This window comes from Terrapene carolina, unplaced genomic scaffold (genome assembly GCF_002925995.2).
Source record: "Terrapene carolina triunguis isolate 2854851 unplaced genomic scaffold, T_m_triunguis-2.0 Scaffold95, whole genome shotgun sequence".
Taxonomy (NCBI): Eukaryota; Metazoa; Chordata; order Testudines; family Emydidae; genus Terrapene; species Terrapene triunguis.
In genome coordinates this window covers 11,869,366-11,891,226 of record NW_020664446.1, presented here as the reverse complement: position 1 = coordinate 11,891,226, position 21,861 = coordinate 11,869,366, and the positions used below count along the sequence as shown (strand labels likewise).

Here is a 21,861-nt window from a genome sequence, read left to right as displayed (position 1 = left end):
TAAACAAACAAAAAGGTTGCAGAGAGTGGGCATTGTAAATCTGAACAGAATAGTCTACCATGTCTTCCATCTGTAGGAGGAGGGAAGTAGTGGTTAGAACATAACCATGAGTCAGGAGACCTGGGTTCTAGCCCTAATTTTGCCACAGACTAGCTGTGTGATCTTGGGCAAGTTACAATCTCTCTGTGCATCAGTTTCCCATCTAGAAAATGGAAATAATGCCTATTCCCCACCTTTGTAAAGTCGTTTAATATCATTGGATGAAAAGTGCTATATAAGTGCAAAGTATTTTCTGAAGTTAGCTGAAGTTTTATTCACTTCTGAGAAGATGTTAGAACTCATGTGCCCACTTCAATCTTTATACAAGTGGGTCTTTGTCCAGCTAGTTGGTGAAAAGGGGCATTGCCCATTTAAAAGGCTCCATTGCAGCAGACGGGGAGAAGGGGAAGTGTACAGGGATAGATTGGAAGGGCAGGAAGCCACTGGAGCTAGGTTAGGGTGAGCATTGACCTGGTCCTTTCTGCTGACTGCAAAAGTGAGGTTTCATGGGGTATTTATATCCCATGCAGCCATGGAGAGGTACCTCTTTACCAGCTGGGCTGGCAGCATCAGCAACGTCTTCATTTGCAACCAGCCCCTCTGTGTAATAGAAGGGGGGGGGGGAAGAGGATTCCCTCCTTCCCAGCATGTTGGGCCCAATTGAGAGGGGGAGAAAGTGGGGCCCCCGTCTGTACTCCTGTGGGCAGTATGGGAGATGAAGTGGGTGGGAGGAATCATCTGGGCATTCTTTCCTCCCATGAGGAGGGGGGGGGGGGACCACTGCTGGTGCAGGGCAACAAGCATTGAAGACTGGGGAAGCAGGCCAAGAATTAATTGAAGCTACGCATACTGTTGCAGCAGAAGCTCTTTCTGTAGCAATTCTAAAGTTACAGGGTGCTTACAGAACAAGCAGAACCAGACCTCTAGGATGAACAACCTCTGGGACCAAAGAAGCAGAGCATTACAACTGCAGGAGACAGAGTCATTGTTGGTGAGTTGGACTGACACCAAGGGATGGTTGAAGGGTAGGAGAATTCGAGGGAGAGAGGCTTAACGGGCATGGCTGGGGACAGCAGGGTGCTGCACCCAGGGGCTGGGCCTTCCAGTGTGGGGGAAGGGGGAGGCAATATGGGAATGGTAATTTTAACCACTTCTCCTACAATGCTGCATGTGGGGATCTTAGAGGGGAGAATGGCACAGCACATGGATATGGCCTACTGCTTCCTACTGAGGCTAAAAACAAGATGCAGGAGAGCGGCCACTTTCTGCAGCACCCCAGAGCTTTAGCTACTGAAACTTGTGGGGCAACAGATTTAGCCACAGAGCTTGGGGACACATGGGGACCCATGGTATTGGGGGAGGGTCCGGAGTTGCTAGGTTAGCTCAGCTGCCTCAGAGATCAACAGTTTTTTATATATCTGTTACAGGCTAACTTACAACTGTGTAATAGGTTGGGGGCTTACCTCAGAGGGAAGTCTAGCAAAAGTGATCCCGGTAACCCCACATTGGGATACAAGAGATAACCAGATGGTACAGATGCCACTCATTGAAGTGGGAGTCATTAACACAGGGGGATGGGGGAGACCGGGAATGTTAATTCATGGGATAGCCCATAGACAGGGACCCTATCTCAGGACATTGAGGTTAGTTAGGAATATGGTCATGCTTCTGAGATGTTAAAACTAAAGATCTTAACACATTAAGAAAATCGTCTCCTACTTTACTTATCCACCAAGATCTAAAAACAACTTAAGCGCACACATGCATACACCACTTCCTATTGACATAAATGGGAACCACGTAGAGAGACAGAATTTGTCCTTAATGCCATACGGGAACTGTTGCTCCCTTCTGTTTTTTTTATTGGTGAGGTCAGTAACTGTTGCCGCAAAAAATATGGGAAGCTAACTTGCGTCTTGGCTGTAAAAAAGCCTTTTAGTTCACCTTCAAATACTTATGTTGAACTCCTCCGAAGCTGAACTTTTTATTGACCATTAATAGTTCAACTGTAACACATTTGGTTCTGAATGTCTGTAAAGTGCTTGAAAATATAAGAGCTATACAAGTGCTACATACTAACCTTGGCTTCCAAAGGAATGTTTTGTGAGGCTACATTGTACTATCTTCTTATTCATCTGAACATCAATAGCATGTTATTTTCTTGGCATATTTTGGATTTTGCAGGTCATATACTCAGAGTCTCATAACCAGAAGCCAAATGTTTTTAGAGAAAGAGAGGGGAGCTGTAAGTGATAACAGTAACATGCAAAAATGCACTTATTCCTTGATAATGCGTAAGTTAATGTCATTAAAATAGGGTCCAGTTCTGTCTGCTGGTCCATATAAGTATTTCACACAAAAAAAACTAGAGAGGGGGATAACCTAGGGTATGTTTTCCATATCTGACATCCAGCAAAGGAAAATGCTATAATGCAGTTTCAAATAAAAGCCAACTGTCTGACTGGATATGATAAGTGTTCAAATGGAATTTATTTCTCAGTGGAAGATTCACCCTGTGCTTAGGGCAAAACAAACTCATGAACATTGCTGATTCACCATTTAGTGAAACACTAGAAGTTCCCAACCTTCTGCGTAACTACTTATCCACATCGAGAGTTTTTACATCATTGAGGTGTGTTAAAGGATCAGGTTTCTAATAGACTTGGTGGAATTGGACTACACTGACTCTTTTCATAGACATCCTGAATTTACAAGGGTAAGGAATAGTTTACTGCCATACACAAAGTGGTAAAAAAAAAATCCCCTATTTTAAGGAAATCAAAACTTTGCTCAAAGTTTATCAAGAGGAATGAAAACAAAGTCTGGTAGCACAAGCAAAGTAACAGTTTAAAAATTCCAACTCCTTCAAGTTAATCTGATACTTTTCAGGAGCACAGCAGTTGGCAGCACTGTAAACTGAAGTCCTTACGTCTCTACAAAACAGATGCACATGACCAATGGAAATACACATTTCCATCCAAACATGGAAACTAGCTCTAAAGTTGAGAGCAATTCAATCTCCATGTCTACGGATCCCTTGGTTTAATCTGCTGAGACTGTCAATAAAGGTGCCAAATTGTGAATGTGATGTATGCTTTCAAATGAAGGGGGTAAATACTATGCACTGATACAGCATCTGAGCATATACAGGAACTTTATCCATTAATAAAATAAAGATGCAGAAACAGATGGAGAGGTTAAGTGACTTATCTAAATTTAGCAGCAAAGTCTGATGGGGAACCCAAGAGTTCTGAGAGCCCATTCCTTGCTCTAACCACGAAACAATGCCTAGCAGAACTGCTGAATAACAATCTGAAAAAAAGGGATGATTTTGCAGGTAAAAGAGATACCTTACATGCCAATTAAAAATCAAGTTTGGTTGTTCATATTACCTCAAGTGGCTGGAGGAAACAGTAAGGAAAAATAAAAGGTTGAAAATATGGTTTTAAACAAATCTAACCGTAAGTTAGACACAGAACATTAAGTAGACCAAATGAAAAAAGTAGTATCTATCTGTACTGTTATTCTTTATGACAAATCATTTACCTAAAATTTCACATGAATTTTTATTTCAAACTTAAATTTGTGTTTGCTATACATTAAATGTAAAAATGAAGTTGAGTTTTCTAAAACAAAAATCCAATTTTTCCCTCTTGCAAATGAAAACTGAATAGTTTTCACTAAGTTCTCTTACAATACTTTTGGTTTGCAAGTGAAGAGTTTTCTTATAAAAACAGTTGCTTAAGAAAAAGTATTGCCTTCGTTCAAAAGAACTGCACTAACAGCCAGAGGCTTCACGTCTTAATTTGGTTCCATCTAGCTTTGCTCTGATCCAGACAGTGCAAATGTACAATTTCTTATTTCACATATGTACAGATACATTCCAACAGCATTTAACAGCAAAACAATTTCTACAAAAGAAATCAAGCTTTTTTTTGTTCCTGAACACAGCCACTATTCTAGGAATAAGAGCGGTGAGCAGCAGCAATTTCATTAACATTGGCAACACAGTGTTACGGGTATAAGCATATAACACACACATCATGCCTACAAGATTTAGTGTTGTAATAATTTTTTCATTTCACTACACTTATCTTGAGCCACGTGGTTATTTAAAAGAAAGAGGAGGATCTGTTCATGTTTTTCAATCTGTGGGGGAAGGACAGAGAGATTAGCAGCAAGCATGTTGCCATGTAAAGTATTATGGAAATGTTCATTTTTAAAATTAAATAAATCAACTTGAGAGCCACTTTTTAAAAGTAGTTTTAGGTACTACAAATGAGCCTGGGTTCCCATTCTAGTTTAGTGAATGTACAATTACCTTTCCCTATTTTGTGAAAAAATACAGCATGGTGCATCAAATGATTTTGGCTGACGCTCAATTTTTATTTATTTATTTATTTTTTTAAAGACACCGCCAAGGAGAGCTCTGATGAGGTGCTAGAGATGATGTCGTCAGCAGATCAATGGCCCAGGCCAATAGAAAGTGAACCTAGCCCTGTCACCAAGTTCTCTCCTTGCTCCCATTCAGTGGTGTGCTACCTACCTCTAGAGTTACTTCCTGGAAGCCCTTTGAAGTGTATTAAGTCTGTCTTTCCTCCATTTGTCTCAGGGGATTCAGAGCCAGACCCCTTCCATGGCTTGTCCCCCACTCTCCCTCTCCCGTCCCCCACAACGAAAGCAGCAGAGGAGTCATTCATAGGGCTGGACGCAGAAATTTGGCTGGATTCTTCATGGCTACAGTTCAAAGGGCTACCTGGGAGAAAATGATTTTGCTTCCCTCTGTAGTGGGACAGGGAAGGAGCAAGAGTAAGCTAGTAACAAGACGGTTTTACTCTCTACCAGCCTCTAAATGCCTGAACTTCCCCGACTTCCGTGACAACCCCCTCTTCAGTAGAAACACTCTCCTTTCCCCTCAAAGTCATCAGAGCAGTCAGAACCCACAAATGCTTCTGGTTCTACCTCCCGCTCAAAAGATATTAACTCTCACTAAATGTAGGGCTTCTTCTTAAAAATGAGAATGGGCCTTTGAGACTCCAAAGGTAAGATTTTAACACTGATTTCACTTGTTTTTATAAAAGCAAAACAAAATCTAGGTTTGCTTATTACCTGCAACAGACTTCATAAGATTCTTTTAAAAAATACAAGCGTGGAGATATTATGAATGCCAAGTTGCACCCACAGTTAATTTTTTCATAGGCACATTATTAACCCTTAGTTATATGAAAAGGCTGGTAGTCCCTTGACAATATAATGGTGCTGTTATAATATTCTAATAAATGATCTTTTCTTTAAAGGTTGCAGGTTCTGCCAGCTTTACATAGCCTTAATTCCTATGCAACAGTCCCTAGAATTTTAATTAAATTCATTTTAATAATCCTACAGACATAACTGAATATTGTTTTCATGTCAGCAAGTCAGTTCTATAAAACGAGTAATGGTACTGTACTGTACTTTTTCTTACAGATACATAGTAAGCAATTTCAGTGCTGGGGATAAATATTTTGTGGTTTTCTTTTAAAAAGATAAAAATAAGTCCAACTCCAAAATCTTAATAGCAGCAGCCAATTCTGGCTAGCTACTTGAAGTACTTATGACGTATAACACATTGAAGAATATTCACAGTAGATTCTCATAGCATTCATATATACCCAGATCATTCATTTTTTACATGCATCTGTGATATACTAGGAATTGACCAAGACTATACAGTCAACCTATATTTTCCATGTTGCATGACATTCTGAATTATTTGACCATGTAAAACATAAAATAGGAAAGTTCATATTTTTTAGAAAATCTTTTTTCAATTTTATAGCCAGCCACAAATTACAAAAACAAACAAAACGAACAAACCAAAAAACCCACCTTTTCCATGCCTTTTTTTTTTAAATAATCAGTATTTGGAAGAGAAAAATGTAAGTTTAGGCTGAATCTTACTTACTTGCTTTTTTAATTCTGTGCAACAGCAACTAGCCTCATTTCCATGGGCTACAAGAAAAAAAAATGAACAGGAAACTGATCAGTAAAACATTATTATTGCCGCATTAATTGGCTGAATACAATGAGATTTTAGAAGTACAAAGGACATTAGTTATGGATGCACACAACTCATTTTTGAACACTAAATACATTTAAGAATGAGAATATTTTAAGTGAAAAACAGTTACCTTGGTGAAGCATACTTTGATTTCCAGAGTTGCTATATTTGGCTAAACCTTCCATTACTAATTTGTCGGCTATACTTAGACTACTGTTTTCAAAACATTTCTCCACAGATACTGCATGAATATTCTCATTGATCCCTTTCACTGTGATCATGACACACTTATTCAATATTAATGTTTTTAGCAAATCTATTATTAATGGAGACCATTCCATAATTCCTGGAAAAAATAAAATGAGAGACAACTGAGTTCTAGTTTAGATTGTAAATAGTTAAGCTACGTCCTCTACACCATCATTTAAATCTTAAATTATGTAATGCCACTAAAACCTAGAAAATGTTACAAAACTTTTAAAAAAACCAAGCGTTATCATTCAATTAGGAGCAACCCAGTTTTCTAGTTGTCTATAGTATTTTTTCCTGCAGTACCTAAACTAATTCCGAAAATTTTCAAATTAGTCTTTCTGGGTTTGAAAATAGACTTCACAATGCTAATCTGTGTACTGTTTTGTTGAGTCCTCATCTAGATGGACAATATAACAGAGGGGTTAATGGTAACAACCTAAAAAAAATTATGACCAAATAGTCTCACTGCTAAATAGACAACATGGTGTTTGGTTGTGTTTCTACCTGCAAGCGAACACTTAATTATCTGAAAAGGGAGCTTCAAGTAATGTGCAGTGATCGGCAGCACTCTAGAGAATGGTAGAGTTTCGGTGCATCCATAGTCTGCATACGCTACCTTCACCTCAGACTGAGAAACTCCCAGAACGATAGCTCTGTACCAATGGCCATCACCTGAAAAAAAATTGGAACAAAACATTTGAAGTGCTTTACTTTCAGACTAGGATCCAGAGTTACATAATAATCCATCTAATCTATATAGCTTTCCAGAATTTAAAGGAGATTATTCAGAGTACATGGATACTGTAAAAACAAAAACAGAAAACGAAACACTGCCATTTAAAAGTACTAATTTTTTTTAAAAAGAAAATCAACATCAGAAAAGAACTAAGTTACGTTACAGATGTTTCAAACCCTCCAAAACCTCAACTTTTCTTAGTTACGAATTACAGTTGGTGTTCAAAATTGGATCGTATGCCTTTTGACAGGAAAATCTATAGAAGTCCTGGTGAGGGCATGGGATACGAGAGAAAGACTGAGTTTCCTCCAAATCGTTCCATCTGAGATTTGAGTTTGCTAGCCCAGTCACCCTGAAGTAGAGTGTGGGAATGTTCCTCCCCACCTTATGTCTTGCAAATCTCAAAAGATCAAGGTCACCCAGGTAAGGCCATGTGAACATACACTGACTCTATTGGCGCCTGTTCTAGCTCCTTGGCTGCACAGCTCAGTGATACTAGGAAAATCTGGCACAAGAAATAAAGGAGAGTCATGACCCATGGGTCTTGAACCCAGTTTCACAGGATCCATGGGGACAACCACACTCCAACTCTTAACATGACAGCCTGCTTGCAATGGCTTACCTGGGACCCATGAAGCCCAGCCTCAGGATGAGGCTCCACCTCTGAGCCCCAGAGCAGCTGATTGGCACATTGGCTCTACTTAAGCCAGCAGCAGGAAAGGGAAGCTGTCCAAACCACTCTGCTCTGGACTGTGTGCCTTGTGTTTCCTGCTCCTGCTGCTTGATTTCCTGGCATTCTGACCCAGGCTGACTCTGGTTCCTAACTTGTGGTTCTGATATTCAGTTTGTCTTTTGCTTCTGATCTCCCGGTATCCTAACCCAGCTAACTCCTGTCCCGTGACTGTGAACTCTGGCTCTGACTACTACTTGTTTGGACCACAATAACCCTATAGGACTGAGCCTGGTGCAAGAAGGTTGGACCCAACTGCACCACAACAGCCACCAGGTGTACTGACTTGCCTGAATGAGCCCCCTGCCTCCAGGCAGAAAATCAAGCACTGCAGGCCCAAGTAACACAGCTGGCCTGGGACAACCAGCGGCTACAGGAGCAAGTGAGGCAGCTCAGCACTGAGAATACTGCGCTGTGAACACAACCTACAGCTCCTTGCCCCAACCAGGGGCCTGCAATACCCTTTCCTGAACCATTCAACGGGAACCGCCAGCAGTTTGGGGGCTTCACAAACCAGTGCCACCTTGTTTCTGATGTGTACCAAAATCTATGCCTCTGATAATGGCCTTGGTAATCAGCCTGCTGCCAGGAAATTTATTAGATCCCCCCCCACCCCACCCCCGGCACTGGAAGGCCATAGCCCAGTGCTGTCTAACTGGGATGCCTTTCTCCAGTCGATATCAGCCATCTTGGATGACCCACACCAAGTTCGAATGGCCAAGGGGCTGCCCTGAGGAGACTCTGGCAGGGGCAAGGCACCGAGGCCTCCTACACAGCACACTTCCACTGCCTCACAGCAGATACAGAGTGGAATGAAGCAGAGCAGCTGTACCAGTTCCAAGGCGCATGCAGGAAGAAATCAAAGACAAACTAGTCCGCGAATCTGGCCATGCCATCTTGGCCTGCCCAGTAGAAGAGCCGAGGAGGTTGGGGAAAACAGACCCGTATCCTAGTCCTCACTGAAACGCACCCTCAGCCCCATCTTGGGGCTTCCCATTTGTAGGTGCTGCGCATCCCAAGGGACCCCCTGAGTGATGAGGATGTGTTAGAGGGGAATCTATCAGGTCCAGCAGACAATTTTATGGATGCAGTTACAGCTCAGGCCCTACAGATTCCCCTGCTACACAGGGCTGTACCTGACTTGATTAACACAATTGACAGATCATCCCTGCTGTCTTCAGGTCCAGTCGCGGAGGAGACTGTCCCCCTATGTCAGGAACACTGAGCAATAATACAATTCAGTGTGATCCATTCCCAGCATTTCCCCCTGATCCTTGGCATCTCCTGGATAACCATTCATTATCCTTTTATTCACTGGCGAGAACAGGTGGTCACTTTCCCATCATAATTCTGATGACAGCACAGCCAGAGACCAGGAAGCGCTGCACCCAGACCCTAGAGGATTCAAGTAGGTGTAGTCACCTGCATTGAAACACCTACTGAGGGAACTATGGAACATCTCCCCAAATACTCTGACTATACTGATGTCCTTGAGAAAAAGAATACAGAAAGCCTCCCCCGACACGAGAACTGCGATTGCCCCACAGAACTCCAGCCGGGGTGAAGATTCCATTTGGGCAGATATACGCCGTGTCAGAGCCTGAACTGGCTACGTTGGGAGAATATCTCCAAGATAACCTGGCCCCGGGGTTCACTCGCAAGCCGACTTCACCAGCCAGTGTCCCAGTCCTTTCCGTAAAAGCCCCTGCTTCTGTGTCGATTACCAAGCCCTAAATCAGATAACCTGGAACCGTTACCCACTACCATTTATCCCTGAATTGTTTGAAAGCATGGGGGCAACTCGCATATTCACTAAACTGGATCTCCAGGGAGCTTACAACTTGTCCACATCCAAGAGGGGGATGAATGGAAGATTGGACATAGCAGGTTTGAAAGGCACTTTGAATATTTAGTTATGCCATTCGAACTGACTAATGCCCCAGTAACATTCCAGCACTTCATTAACAATATGCTATGAGACCTACTGAACCAGTTCACAGTAGTATACTTAGATCATATATTGATCTTCTCAGATGATATGGACCAACATACCACTCACATCCATACAATCCTGCACAGATTAGGACAACAGAGTGTCTATGCTCAATCCACGCAAGGTCTGGTCTGCCTGCAACTGGGCAGCCCTCTGCAACATGCAAGATCGAGGATATTTTTAAAGTTCGCAAACTTTTAGCAGAGGTTCATTTTGAATTAAAAAAAAAAAAAAAAAAAGCAAGCCACACCCTGCTCTGGAAAAATGTTCCGTTCCACAGATCACCCGAGGCCCAGTGTGCATTTGAGCAGCTAAAGCTTGCCTTCACTGCTCCTGTATCGGCCCTCCCAAACATGATGCAAGTTTTGTTGTTGAAGTCGACACGTCTATCACAGTGATTGGGGCAATCCTCTCTCAGAGGCATGGAACCAACCAAATACTGCACCCCATCACCTACTACTGGAGGAAGCTTATCCTTGCTAAATGAAACTGAGATCTTGGACAAAAAGCACTTGGCAATTAAGACTGCCTTCAAAGAGTGGTGACAGTATTTGGATGCGGGATCTGGAGTGGGTCCAGGGATGAGGGGCTTGGGGTGCAGGCTTCCCCGGGGCTGTGGCGGGGAGAGAGAGGATTCCCCCCACCAGCCCGGGGGCCAGGACTGAGACACCTCTCCCTGGCCACGGCAGCTCCGACGGGGCCAGGGCAGAGGCGTCTCTCCCCACTACCTGCCTGCGCGTGCAGCCCTTAATGGCCGCGCAGCCTAGAGAGAACTTAGGTGCACAAAGTCCTCAACTTTAAGATTAAGCTGGGCAAATTATGGTACTGATTGACTGGGAAGGTTACAGCCTGGAGGAACACACTTGGGAGCCAGCTGAAAACATTCATGCTCTCACCCTGGTTCAGGCCTTCCATAGGAGCCATCCTGAGAAACTTAGACCCATGTTGCCCAGAGGGTGCCCCTAGGGGAAGGGATGATGTCATGACCCATGTGTCTCAAACCCAGTCCACAGGGTGCATGGGAGCAACCATACTCCAACCCTCTACATGGCAGCCCGCTCACAATGGCTTATCTAGGACTCATGAAGCCCAACCCCAAGTCGAGGTTCTGTCCCGAGGTCCAGCTGGTCAAGCCCCTTGGCAGTTGATTGGCCCACTGGCCCTACTTAAGCCAGCAGCAAGCACAGAAAAGTATCCAAAACAACTGAGCTCCACCCTGCTCTGGACTGTGCGCCTTATGCTTCTTGATTTCCTGGCGTCTTTACCCGGCTTGACTCCTGGCATCTGACTTGTGGTTCTGGACCTCCAGTTTGTTTCCTGGCTCTGACCTCCTGGTATCCTGATCTGGCTTAACTCTGGTTCCAATTTCTTGTTTGTCTTCTGATCTCCCGGTATCCTGACTCAGCTGACTCCTAACTGCTGTTGCATGACTGTGGACTCTGGCTGCAACTACTACAGTCTGACTGCCCATGACCTGGCCTTGACAAGGAGAGTTCTTCACATCCCAGCACAAAAGGAGGGGAAAGAGGGATCTTCACACAATTTAATGAAGCATCAACTGCACCACTTAAAGCAGCAATTACATTTTATTAACTGCTGTCTCAGTCTTAACTATAGCATCTCTGCTGTAACATTAATTGTGTTTTCTGGGTGTTTATACAAATCCTATGTATTTTTTTTTTAATTACCTACTCCTTTGACCTACCACGAGTGCTAGCTTCTATTTACTTCCAAGGGACATAAATTCCTCAACATCTCTTTTAATCCCCCAACTCAAATAGTAAAGTAAATCAGAACTTCAACTATGTTGGCCATCTTTTCATCTAGTACTTGACTTCAGTGCCTAGATTTAACACTGTGTTTTGTAGTATTTCTGTCCATCTCTCCTGGAACCGTTGACAGATCTGACACCCTTGTGCTTCACTTTACAGGAATGTTCTGTTGCTTGCAGCTATACCACTTTGGACTGTGATCTTGACACCAATGTCCAATCATGTAAGTAGGTGCAGGCCTGGTCAGTACTTGGATAGGAGACCTCCAAGGAAAATTCAAGTGCTACAGAAAGTGATGTTTATGGATTTCTTTGGCAGAACTCTCTTTGAAACAATACTGAAATAAATGACTCAGTCAAGTCACCCCTCTGGGTTGCTCCTGAAGAAATTTATTTTGGATAATATATAAAACTGCTTAGGAATAGGGGAGTTCACTCAAGTAGCCTCACTGAATTCCAGTTTAGATTATATTGCCCCTCCTAAAACTCCATGGATTTTCAGATGAATGAGGCACTCTCTACTTTCTAGCCTAGACTGTCACATATTGTTTGTAACTAAAGAGAAGCCATATACAAAATGAAATATGGCAATGTTTTGTGGCATACAAAGGATTTTACAAATCTCTCTCTTCTTAAAGGTTTGGACTTTGCCATCTATCCTTTATAACATGCCGAAGTTTTGCAATTCAGATCACTTTTCCTTTTTTAGAATTAACAAGAATTCTCTCTCACCTGCAAACTTGGCACAACAGGCTTCACCAACTTTTGGTCTGAAGGAGTGACTGTTCTGAGTGTTGCAATATTCTACCAGTTCAGTCATCAACCTACACAACTTCTCTTTATCTACTAAAAATAAGTGAACAGAATCTGTTAGTACTGCATGAAGTTTCAAGCATGATAAATATACATACCATAGGAAAGCTTATTATTAGGCTTGATTTTACCTAAGTTACCTCAAAGCTTTTTTAATAAAAATATTTATATTTTCTGCATTTTTCTTACTGTCTGAAATGTATTTTGGTAGTCTCTCAATTATTATAACATCTTGCATCCGTCTTCCAAATATATTGCTACCAACTAGATAAACCAAGAGATTTTCTTCATTTCTTACCTCTGGTTTCACTTGGTAGAGCATAAAACAAGTCTGGGCTTATCACTTCCATTACACGGACTGATACAGTTTCATTGATAGGCAATTCTATTGTCTGCCACTGCTCAGAAGAGGTTTCTAAAGTAATTAGACACGAACTAGTAAAGCACAGAGCAAAGCACTTCTATACATATATACAAGTTCATCACAGTTGCACATGTCTATTAACTTAAGTAACATCTCCTGTCTATCAACACGTTCCAGTCATTTTAGTGTGATCGCAGTGAAATGAAAACTGAACACTGACATTAATACACTGGATATTCTGTTCGTCAGAAAATATCTAATTTACTTACAATCAATCAATCAATGCTAGTTAATTTTAATATTGCTGAAAATAAGACACTAGAACCCACTATGCAATAGACTCTTTAGTCATACTTCAAGTTTGCTATAATTTGTTACAGTATTATTTAAGTAATAGTTGTTTAACACACAACCCCAATGACTTGCACATTTACCTATCTTTTGCCTATCATGCCACCTGCAGGACAACTTGCACCCAATCGCAAACTTCATGATGAATTTAAAACTAGATAGATATATTTATAACATTTTAGACATGGTCAAAAGGAGAGACAGATTGAGGGATACCCAATTTTCTTATCATTCCAATCCAAAAAGAAGTTAACAAGACTGCTTTAGTCACCTTGAGGCTCTATTTTCTCAGCAGACGTATTTGGTAGCCCATCTTTATTTGGCAGACCTTCCTTTAAAGCCAATTTTTCACTGATTAAAATTTCATTGATTATTCTTGGACAACCTGTGGAATTATCAATGAGCTCTATTCCAGCACCACTTTTGTTGAAAGAAACTACTCTGGCTTGAAGTTTAATTCCTGCAGCGCACATCTGAAATCTTGCTGTGGCTTCTGGGAGCCATTCGTTGTTAACAGGTTTTACACCTAAGGAAACAAGACAAGACTTAAAAATATCTTCTCATTCACAATTTAAAAAAACAAACCAAAAAAAAACCCCTCTATTAGTTTTACCCAAATTTTAAAAATGTCCGGTTAGCTAGAAAGAACACTTTTGCTGCCATACGGAATGTGTAATCTAAGGCCTGGTCTACACTAGGCGTTTATGTCGACTTTAGCGCCGTTACATCGACTTAACCCTGCACCTGTCCACACCACGAGGCCATTTAGTTCGACATAGAGCTCTCTTTAAATCGATTTCTGTAATCCTCCCCAACGAGGGGAGTAGCGCTAAATTCGACATGGCCATGTCGAATTAGGCTAGGTGGGGATGGAAATCGACGCTAATAGCTCCGGGAGCTATCCCACAGTGCAACACTCTGTTGACGCTCTGGACAGCAGTCCGAGCTCGGATGCTCTGACCAGCCACACCCCGGGAAAATTTGAATTCCTTTTCCTGTCTGGGCAGTTTGAAGCGCAGTTTCTGTTTGGACACCGTGGCGAGCTCAGCAGCAGTGGCAAAGATGCAGAGCTCTCCAGCAGAGATGGCCGTGCAATCCCAGACTAGAAAGAGGGCCCCAGCATGGACTGATCGGGAAGTCTTGGATCTCATCGCTGTGTGGGGAGATGAGTCCGTGCTTTCAGAGCTGTGCTCCAAAAGACGGAATGCAAAGATCTACGAGAAGATCTCTAAAGCCATGGCAGAGAGAGGATACAGCCGGGATGCAACGCAGTGCCGCGTGAAAATCAAGGAGCTGAGACAAGGCTACCAGAAGACCAAAGAGGCAAACGGACGCTCCGGATCCCAGCCCCACACATCCCGTTTCTACGAGGCACTGCATTCCATCCTAGGTGCGGCCGCCACCACTACCCCACCACTGACCGTGGACTCTGAGGATGGGATATTGTCCGCGGCCGGTTCCTCGTTGGACATGTTAGCGGACGGGGAAGATGAAGAAGGAGATGAGGAGGACGAGGCAGTCGACAGCGCTGGCACCGCTGATTTCCCCGACAGCCAGGAGCTCTTCATCACCCTCACAGAGATCCCCTACCAACCGTCCCCCGCCGTTACCCCAGACACAGATTCAGGGGAAGGATCAAGCAGTAAGTGTTTTAAATATCTTAACATTTATTTATAACAGAACTTGCATATTTTAAATATTAACAATAGCTAAAGTGCTTTCAAGTATGTAAACTTTTATTTATAACAGAACAGGAAGATTTGAAATATTAACAATGGGTAAAGTGCTTCTAAACATGTAAACAGGAAAGTGCAACAAAACGGGAATCTGAACAAAGGGTATCATGATTATTGTGTCTTTGGCCGCTTCAATGTATAGTCCGAACTATTTTAAGAAAATTCAACAATGTCCGCTTCATGATTACACTGCCCAAGACGCTCCACTCTTTTGTCCCTCCAAGGGCACCTAACCCAAAAACTGGTCGATGTGTCCGGGGATAGAGGCGAGATCCCCCAGGGAGAACTCCTCATAGGCCTCCTGCAGGTGTCTTTCCAGCCTAATTATCAGGTTCCTTGGCAGGGAGAGCTTATTAGGCCCCCCGTGGTAAGAAACGTTTCCCTGCCACAACGCCAGCAGGTATTCGGGGATCATGGCCTTGCACAGCATAGCAGCAAATGGCCCCGGTTTCTGCAGGCTGTCCCGGAGCATCCTCTCCTTCTGGCTCTCCGAGACCCCCAGGAGGGTGATGTCTGCCATGACTCCCTGCTTTGAATTAGGTAGGGGAAAGTTAGTATTGGGACTGCTTGCCCGTTCCTTTACAGAACTGCAACCGCCGGTTTACAGCCACGCGGTTTACAGCCGCGAGGGGCTGGGACAGGGGCAGAGTTCATGCTTGCAGGATTGCTGCCAGCAGAGACTCGCATTGCTTTCTATGTGAAAGGAGGCCAGTGCCACTCTTAAAGTTTTAAGCAGCCACAAGTCTACGGCTTACCATGTTTGCCAGCTAGACAAAGTCCGGTGTCCTGCCCCGCTCCTCAGCTCGCCACAGCAAGACCACAGGCACTGTAGGCGAGGGCCGAAAATTCGACCTTGTCCTCAGTGCGCGTGTGATAGGTGCTCTGCATGGTCTTGTTCACAGAGAAAGACTATGTTCTCTGTTCACAGATACATTGATCTGTCTCAGGAATTCACTCCCTTTTTCCAATTCCCACAGCCACATCTGCCCAGAAGCTAGCGCACATTAGGAGGAGGAAGAAGAGGACACGGGAAGACATGTTTGCTGAACTAATGGGATGCTCCCGAGCACAGGCAGCCCAGCAGACACAGAGGAGGGAGAACTTGTCCCAAATGCACCGGGCAAACATGGAACGGGAGGAGAGGTGGCGACAGGAGGACCAGCAGGCGACTCAAACGCTGCTTGGACTAATGAGGGAGCAAACGGACACGCTCCGCCGCCTTGTGGATGTTCTGCAGGACCGGAGGCAGGAGGAGAGAGCCCCGCTGCAGTCTCTCTCTAACCGCCCTGCCCCGCCACCAAGTCCCATACTCCCCTCACCCAAAGTCCAAACATGGAGGGGCGGCAGGGGCCGTGAAAACTTTCACTCCACCCCAGCGGACAGCTATAGCATTAGAAGGCTCTCATTCCCCAAAATCTGAAAAGTCCTTTCCTACCCGCCTCACACAAGACCCCGTCCAAGTTTCACCCCCCCCGTTCCATGTGTGGTTGTTAATAAAAAATACGTTTCTGTTCATTACTGTTTCCATCCTCTTCTTTTGGAGGAGAGTCTGTCTGAAGGGGGGGGAAGGGGCTTGGTAATTAGACAGGACAGTCACCTTTAGCAGGGGGCAGGCCCAGCAGCAGGGCACATACACAGTGCAGTGACTAGTTACCCTGGTCAGTCTGGGAGGTGGCTTTCATGTTCTGTGGGGGGGGGGCGGGGTTGCTCTGTGACTTTGTGGCGGTGGAGGGCAGTTTAGAAGCATCATTAGCATCACAACACTAAACCCAGGTTTAAAACATTCCCGCGAAAACAGTAATGAAGACAACGGTGTTCATTAGCAAAACAGAACAGATTTTATTTTTTGGGAAGGGGGTGAAGGGGGTAACTGGGTAAAGAAACGGGGGCAAGTTCAGCCTCTGTGTCCACAAACTTAAAAGTCACTGGGTACCCTGCTCAGTCTTGAAACTGGCTTTCAAAGCCTCCCGGATGCACAGCGCGTCCCGCTGGGATCTTCTAATCGCCCGGCTGTCTGGCTGGGCGTAATCAGCAGCCAGGCTATTTGCCTCAACCTCCCACCCCGCCATAAAGGTCTCCCCCTTGCTCTCACAGAGATTGTGGAGCACGCAGCAAGCTGCTATAACGATGGGGATATTGGTTTCGCTGAGATCACAGCGAGTCAGTAAGCTTCTCCATCTCCCCTTGAGACGGCCAAAAGCACACTCCACCACCATTCTGCACTTGCTCAGACGGTAGTTGAACAGTTCTTTTTCACTGTCCAGGGCGCCAGTATAGGGCTTCATGAGCCAGGGCATTAGCCGGTAGGCTGGGTCCCCGAGGATCACTGTAGGCATCTCCACATCCCCAACAGTTATCTTGTGGTCCGGGAAGTAAATACCAGTCAGGGCTGCTCGCATGCGGGTGTCTTTGCGCTTCAGGGCAAGGGACAGCAACTCACAAAGTTCCAGGAAAGTCCCCTTCCGCATGCGAAAGTTTCGCAGCCACTGGGATTCATCCCAGACCTGAAGCACTATGCGGTCCCACCAGTCCGTGCTTGTTTCCCGGGCCCAGAATCGCCGTTCAACAAAATCCACATGCCCCATTGCAAACGTGATGTCCTCGGCGCTGGGTGTCGTGGTTTCTGACAGGCGTGTGCTACTCTCGGAGTTCAGGTCCTCACTCCGCTGCCGTAGCCTCCTCGCCTGATTTCTCTCTATCTGCCTCTGTGAAAGGTGCATGATGAGCTGCGAGGCGTTGACAACGACCACAACTGCAGCGATGGTCGCAGCGGGATCCATGCTCGCGGTGCTGTGGCGTCCGCGCTGTCACTGACCAGAAAAGTGCGCGAACTGATTTCCCGCCGGCGCTTTCAAGGAGGGAGGGAGGGCGGGAGTGACGATTGGATGACGACAGTTACCCAAAAGCACCCTCGAGACATTTTTTCCCCCCAGAAGGCATTGGGGGCTCGACCCAGAATTCCAATGGGCAGCGGGGACTGCGGGAACTGTGGGATAGCTGCCCACAGTGCACTGCTTCCAATGTCGACGCTTTCCCTGGTAGTGTGGACTGACAAAGTCGAAGTACTGTCCTTAGTGTGGACACACACGTTCGACTTTCTAATATCGATTGCACATATTCGATTTAACTAAAATCGAACTACTCTCGTAGTGTAGACATACCCTAAGTGTATCTAGTGCAAAATGAGTTGTCCCCCCATCAAGTTTATAATATTAAATTCCTCTTAAAAAATCATCCTGAGTTTATTCCTGAATCCCTAATAGATTCTGCATGGCTATCAATGAGGGGGAGGGATAGCTCACTGGTTTGAGCATTGGCCTGCTAAACCCAGGGTTATGAGTTCAATCCTTGAGGGGAGCACTTAGGGATCTGGGGCAAAAATCAGTACTTGAAGGCAGGGAGCTGGAGTTGATGATTTGTCAGGGTCCCTTCCAGTTCTATGAGATATATATATATGGAGATATACCTATATTTTTTTTTAATCTCCTCTGTACCTCTGTTCCCATCGTGATCTGTAAAAGGGGATAGTACATGGCAATACAGGGTTTGTAAAGCAGTTTAACATCCTTGTTTGCAACATACTAAAAAGGCAGAGTATTAATTGACAGAAGGGAGCAGTTGTTTTTGAGTCCCGGTGCTCTTCCTCATCGTGTGTGTGTGTGTGTGTGTGTGTGTGTATGTATATATGTGTATGTGTATATGTATATGTATATGTATATATAAATTGGAGTCATAGGCGCCAACTCCATAGGTGCTCCGGGGCTGGAGCACCCACTGGGAAAAATTTGTGGGTGCTCTGCACCCACCGGCAGCTCCCCGCCCCAGCTCACCTCCGCCTCCTCCCCTGAATGCGCCACTGCATCCTGCTTCTCCCCCTCCCTCCCAGTGCTTGTGCCGCGAAACAGCTGTTTCACGCGGCAAGCGCTGGGAGGGAGGGGGGAGGAGGAGGAACGCGGCACGCTTGGGGAAGAGGCGGGGCCGGGCCGGGGATTTATGGAGGGGTCTAATAGGGGCAGGGAGGGGGCGGAGTCGGGGCAGGGCCGGGGGCAGCACGAGCACCCACCGGCGCCAAGGAAACTTGGCGCCTGTGACTGGAGTGGTAGTTTAGGAATGTATCCCTGAGAGCCCATATTTTCCTTTTGGGAAAAAGGTGGGTCAGGGAAAACGTCAGAATCCTTGCCAAATAACTATTTCAATATTTATTAAACTAAGATGGGATCCTTAAACTTTCACTTTGAGTGCTAGGGGGACTTATTCCAGTTCAAGGCAGGGCAGGCAGAACCATAGCTTCACCTCCACTCTGTACTGGCCTGTATCCAGGAGTGGCTTGGCTCTGCATTGCCCTTAAGAAAAACTTGGGTGGAGCTTAGAATGGGGCAAACTGTAGGAGATGTCTCTGTTCTCATAAATGGAGGTGTAATTGTGAAAAGTTTACAGGTGATGAGAAACTTTGCCATTCAGTTCACAAAGAGAAATCACTTCTATTTAACATAGAAGAAGAAAATATGGTTGAATTTTTTTCTTTTTTTACGTTTAGTTAAAAACATGCTACATTAGAAGGTCTACCATGCCTGAAACTCCATCTGATTTCTCAATATAAAAGAGTAGTTATGACAGAATGCTTAGCAGGTGCAGAAATTATTTCCCAAAACATCTTGAAATGAAGATTTACCTGATAACCAACACTTAATTCCTTGAAATGGAAGTTTTAGCAACGTTGATGTGATCTGTCGAAGTTTATCTGGAGTTACTGTCTCAACATTTCCATAATCCACAAATTGCACTTTAATAGCTCCATCTGCAGAGACTTCTTTTACCAAAGCACGGTACCAATTACCATCACCTAGGATTTAAAAGAATTGTGATTTCCCACATTTATCTAAATCATAAGCAGAACTAATTTACTTTCCTTGGCAGAGAAAACTGGCCTTAATTTCTGTTGCTTTGCACAGTATGTAATCGGTTACATGAATTCAAAGTAGGTATAAAACACTGCCATTCTGATATGATAGCATTTTATATTCATTCTGCACTGCTTTGAGTGACTACACAAGGTGCAGGGCAATGGGCAATCGAGCCCTTTCCACAATATCAATACAGTTTTCATCCAGAAATGAAAGTACATAAAAAAAGTGATGCAAGTAATCTATTAACATCCCATACAAACTAGTGGAAAATCCAATATTTACTTCCTGGAAAAGCAGTAACTTTCTCTAAGGTAATTATTAAACTTCTCTCTCTATACTGTTTACTTCTATTCAATCAGACTATATATTAACAATAACCAATATTATGATATATTTAAGTGTATATCAGATCTGAAAGGTTCCTAACTGTTCACTCACTGGAGTCACTATTCACATATACTTGGTTTACCACTGCCAACTGCAGATCTATTTTCTTTCCTTGTTCAACTTAGCAACACACCAAACACATCAAGACCATGTCCAAAATATCTGACAAGATTTAGAAAGCTATATATTAAACAGAACATTCGCGGAGTCAAAGATAAAGATGCATTTTCCATTTAAGGACATTTCTGTAAATGAAAAAATGAACACGAGTAGGTGGTAATATTACTTACCAGAGAAAAAAGCACAGCAAGGTTCTCCCTCTGAAGGCTTGAAAACACTAGTAGAAGTCTGCTGGCAGTATTCTGCCAATGACTTGTTGAGTACATTTAGAGCAAGTAAGTCTAAGAAGAATGTAAAAAACAAAAAACAACCAAACTTAATACATCTTTAGAAGCAGCAGGTCAATGGTTTGGATTTACCAGGCAAAAATAAGACCGTGTCCTGCAGAAGGACAATCTTATTTATTGGGTCCCATTAAGAGCATATTTAGAAAGATATTTAAATATCTCAAGGTGCTCCTGATTTAGGGTAAAACAGTACACCTCTACCCCGATGTAACGCGACTCTATATAACATGAATTCGGATATAACGCGGTAAAGCAGTGCTCCGGGGGGCCGGGCCGCGCACTCCGGCGGATCAAAGCAAGTTCGAGATAACACAGTTTCACCTATAACGGGGTAAGATTTTTTGGCTCCCGAGGACAGCGTTATATCGGGGTAGAGGTGTATTAATAAATTCATGTATAAAAATCTAGTCCTGTTATATTTTATTGACCAACTAAAACTTATCAGAAATCTCTTCCCCATGCAGGTACTTGCACCTTGTAGGCCATGTCACCTCTTAACTTTCTCTTGGATAAACTAAATAGACAGCTCGACCTAAGCTCAATAAGACTGTTTTTCCAGCACTTGAAATATTCTTGTGCCTCTTTTCTGAATCCTTTCCAATTTTTGAACATGTTTTTAGAGTCCTGACACCAGAATTGGACACAGTATTCCAGTAATGGTTTTAATAATGCTGTATACAGCCCTACGCCTACTTGATATTCCCCTGCCTGGGCCTCTATAGGTTGTATTAGTCCTCCTAGCCACAGCATTGCACTGGGAGCTCACGTTCATCTAAAATTACCCTTAATTCCTTTTCAGTGTCACTGCATCCAGGATACTATCTCCCATCTTGTAAATGTGACCAACATTCTTTGTCCCTAGATATCTGATCTTTGTCCTTATTAAGATGCATGTTCAAATTTAGATCTACAGGACTACTATGAACTAATTAGGAAGCTGAGACGTAAGCTCTAAGTATGAAAAGTCCACTAAGAGCATTGGTGCATGAAAACTACATTGATCCCATTCCAAAATATTTTACAAGTTAATGTGCAACAAGATTAAGGATGAGAAGACAGAGAGCGCACACAAAAATGAAGGCTGAGACAACTTACCATCATCTTTGAAGATCTGACAGAAGAACTCTCCAGGATTGTTCACCGTACACAGCAAGACATTTACTGTCTGTTTAAGAGTCAGCTTAGTCCATGTCCAATCTATTTTATTTATTGTTTCTCCTACAGCTAAAGGGTGAAGGGGAAAGAGAAGAAAACAGGGTCAGAGACATAAAAGACAGCATTATAGGGAAAGAAAATGTACATTCTAAATGCCCAATCTTGGCCACATAACTGACC

General features: G+C 43.8%; 1 protein-coding gene across 1 annotated transcript in view; it reads right to left on the bottom strand.

Moving 5' to 3' along the window:
• Nucleotides 1-4,095: 4,095 nt before the first annotated feature.
• TDRD1 (tudor domain containing 1) overlaps nucleotides 4,096-21,861 on the bottom strand; it is a 62,919-nt gene continuing 45,153 nt past the window's right edge. The window contains exons 17-26 of the mRNA XM_024198610.2: nucleotides 21,622-21,750; nucleotides 20,410-20,520; nucleotides 19,498-19,668; nucleotides 13,361-13,615; nucleotides 12,673-12,789; nucleotides 12,294-12,407; nucleotides 6,836-7,003; nucleotides 6,210-6,425; nucleotides 5,984-6,030; nucleotides 4,096-4,188 (exon numbers count right to left, since the gene is read on the bottom strand). Of these exons, the coding sequence (XP_024054378.2) occupies nucleotides 4,096-4,188; nucleotides 5,984-6,030; nucleotides 6,210-6,425; nucleotides 6,836-7,003; nucleotides 12,294-12,407; nucleotides 12,673-12,789; nucleotides 13,361-13,615; nucleotides 19,498-19,668; nucleotides 20,410-20,520; nucleotides 21,622-21,750 (1,421 nt within the window). The remainder of the gene's footprint in view (nucleotides 4,189-5,983; nucleotides 6,031-6,209; nucleotides 6,426-6,835; nucleotides 7,004-12,293; nucleotides 12,408-12,672; nucleotides 12,790-13,360; nucleotides 13,616-19,497; nucleotides 19,669-20,409; nucleotides 20,521-21,621; nucleotides 21,751-21,861) is intronic.